Source organism: Melampsora larici-populina (assembly GCF_000204055.1).
Source record: "Melampsora larici-populina 98AG31 unplaced genomic scaffold MELLAscaffold_154, whole genome shotgun sequence".
NCBI classification, from domain to species: Eukaryota; Fungi; Basidiomycota; class Pucciniomycetes; order Pucciniales; family Melampsoraceae; genus Melampsora; species Melampsora laricis-populina.
The window spans coordinates 48444-50951 of NW_006768917.1; the positions used below are offsets into that span (position 1 = coordinate 48444).

General features: G+C 47.1%; 1 protein-coding gene across 1 annotated transcript; it reads right to left on the reverse strand.

Annotated features, from left to right (window-relative positions):
- Nucleotides 1–61: 61 nt before the first annotated feature.
- Nucleotides 62–2197, reverse strand: MELLADRAFT_85600 (uncharacterized protein; the record flags this gene model as incomplete). The annotated part of the gene is made up of 7 exons (XM_007419289.1): nt 62–146; nt 217–378; nt 443–609; nt 679–814; nt 892–1028; nt 1096–1758; nt 1835–2197. The coding sequence occupies 7 exons, from the start codon at nt 2195–2197 to the stop codon at nt 62–64; spliced, it is 1713 nt and encodes a 570-aa protein (XP_007419351.1).
- Nucleotides 2198–2508: the final 311 nt, after the last annotated feature.

Here is a 2508-nt window from a genome sequence, read left to right on the forward strand (position 1 = left end):
AACATCTCGGTGGACCTTGGGGCGCGAAAGTTTGGCCTTTGGATGTTCTCGGGAGAGGGCGTCACCCTGGGATCATGATCATGATCAGGTCACGCGTCAATCTACTATGACTGGGTCCAAAATTGTTGGCCTCGACGATTGAAGGCCTATCAAACGAGAAAATATCGTCAATCCCAGTTTATACACGAAAGCAAGAAAATTGTAGGAGGAACTTACCAAATTTGGGAGATGTATTCCTCCACAGCTGTTCGATTCGTTATGTCGAGGACAGAGACTTCTTCAGGCTCAATTATTACCCCATTTTGTGGCTTTCCCCTTCCAAACATTAGTGCACTCTTAATAGCAGGGTTGAATGTGATGATGGCTTCCATTGGTCCTCTGTGACAATCATTGGAGATATCAAGACGAGAGCTCATAGACATGTTTTGCAAGATATACTCACGGATTGGTCTTCTCAGAATTGGATAACATTATCTGGTCATCAAGACGTCCAACAACGCGATACAGTGGGAGTGTAGGGTGTTTGGCCAGCAAGTCGTTGGTGTGATACGTTTGGAGTGACATAATTGCTTCGATTGCAGTGGTCGAACATCGATGCACATCAGAAGACTGAAAAATTCAGAGAAAATCAGTTTCTTGACCCTGTTCGAACTAATATCATTCCCATGCGCAGCTCACCAGTACGACCAATTCATAGAGGTCATTCTCATGCGGTATGAAGCGAGTGGTGAGCTGGGGTGACATTTCGAAGTACTCCCAGTCTGCCCCTAAGCAACGGTCAGAAAAAAGGGCGGAGATCGGGCCCACTTCGGTGCTGTATTGAGAAGGTGACCATTGAATGGTCAAAGTCACACATTGAATAAATATGAAAGGACCCAAGCGTGCACTCACGATCCATACACCACACAGAGGTTGACACCACTCTTGACAAGCTGATTCCCAATCTCGGTGTTGAGTGGTCCTCCTCCAAATCCAACCCTCTTCAAGGTGCGAAGGGTTTCGATGCTCGACGGGTCGGAGGCGAATTCCTGTTATGGATGAATCCGAACTCAGAGGTATGTGATGACAATGAGATGCATTCAATGGATGACTCACAGTGAGCATCATGGGGCTAAAGGAAGCGATAGTACAACCTAAAGATGCTATCGCCTGTATTACGTTGAAAGAGTTGGGTGTCTTGGGTTTGCATCGGCCATCAGGCCCAATATCGGGTCGAAAGAATCCAGAAATGGAACCTGTTGAAAGGTTGATCAGCGATCCAACATGAAAGCCCATCGCGTGAAATGCTGGCAAGGCCATGGCCGCGGTCAGTTCGCCCTCCCAGCAAAATCTGTTGGAAAGTGGGGCTCTGAGCCAAGATTGAATAACAGATCGACTCATGTAGAGTGTCTTGGGGAACGCAGTGGAGCCTGATGAATGAAGAATCATGACCGGCTCGCAAGCAGCTTTGATAGGCGTTGGAATCGATTCCAATTTTTCGTGTACCGTGGGGTCGAAGATATACGCAGACCCGGTGACGAGGCGGGGGAAGAGAGTATGCGCTGATGGAAGCTCCATTACCTCTCGTAAATACGATTCTGGCAAAAGTTTGAGGACCTCATCCATTTGGTCTCGACTCATTTTCTCGCTGACTGACATGTTGGAGGCGTTGTGAGACATGAGCCGTGGGTCAAATTCTACATAAACATTCCGACAACTTGAGGATTTAAGCAGATGAGCGATCGCAGCCGGAGAGTTTCTCGGGGAAATCGCAAAGGGCTGTATCAATTAGGGGAGAAAAAGGACCGCTCAGCACAAAGAATTGGGGGTCCACAACATCGACTCTGGAACTTACGACACATCCCGCCTTCATGATACCTAACAGCACGGTGAAGTAAACCAACGGCTCGCTGTGCGCGATGAGGCCGACGACAGGCGAAGTACCGGGAGCAGCTGAACATGTGCTACTCAATTCTTGGTACACCTTGAGCAGTGCACTTCCTATTTCGTTCCACGTTATGATATCCTTCGCGATACCGTCTTTTTCTGAAGCAGCGAGGATTCCAAATGGATATGAAGAATTGTGGGTAACGTGAAAATCTACCAACTCGTTGGGTGTAACTTCTGGATTGTCTAACACAGGTGTGTTGAACTTAGGGAACTTGAAGCCAGCTTCACGATTGACCCCCGTGGGGAACGAGTTGAGATTTGGATCCATTTTGTTTACAGAGTCTTGAAAGATGGAAATATATATGTAATTAGTTGAAAAGCGAAATCGATGATAGGAAGACGGAAAATAGGGTGGGTGAACAACGAAATAGGAAGTGGCTAGATAGCAGCATATATAGAATTCCTTCACTGAGCTCAAAGGCAGCAAATCAAATTTAACGACATTGTAAATTGAAGGATGTTTAAATAGAGCAATGTGGACCAAGAGTTTGGACCATCAATCCGATCGTGGCATTGTAGGCCAGAAGTGGATGACCGGCCAATAAGCACCCTCACTGAGCGAAGTTATAACGGGCCCCG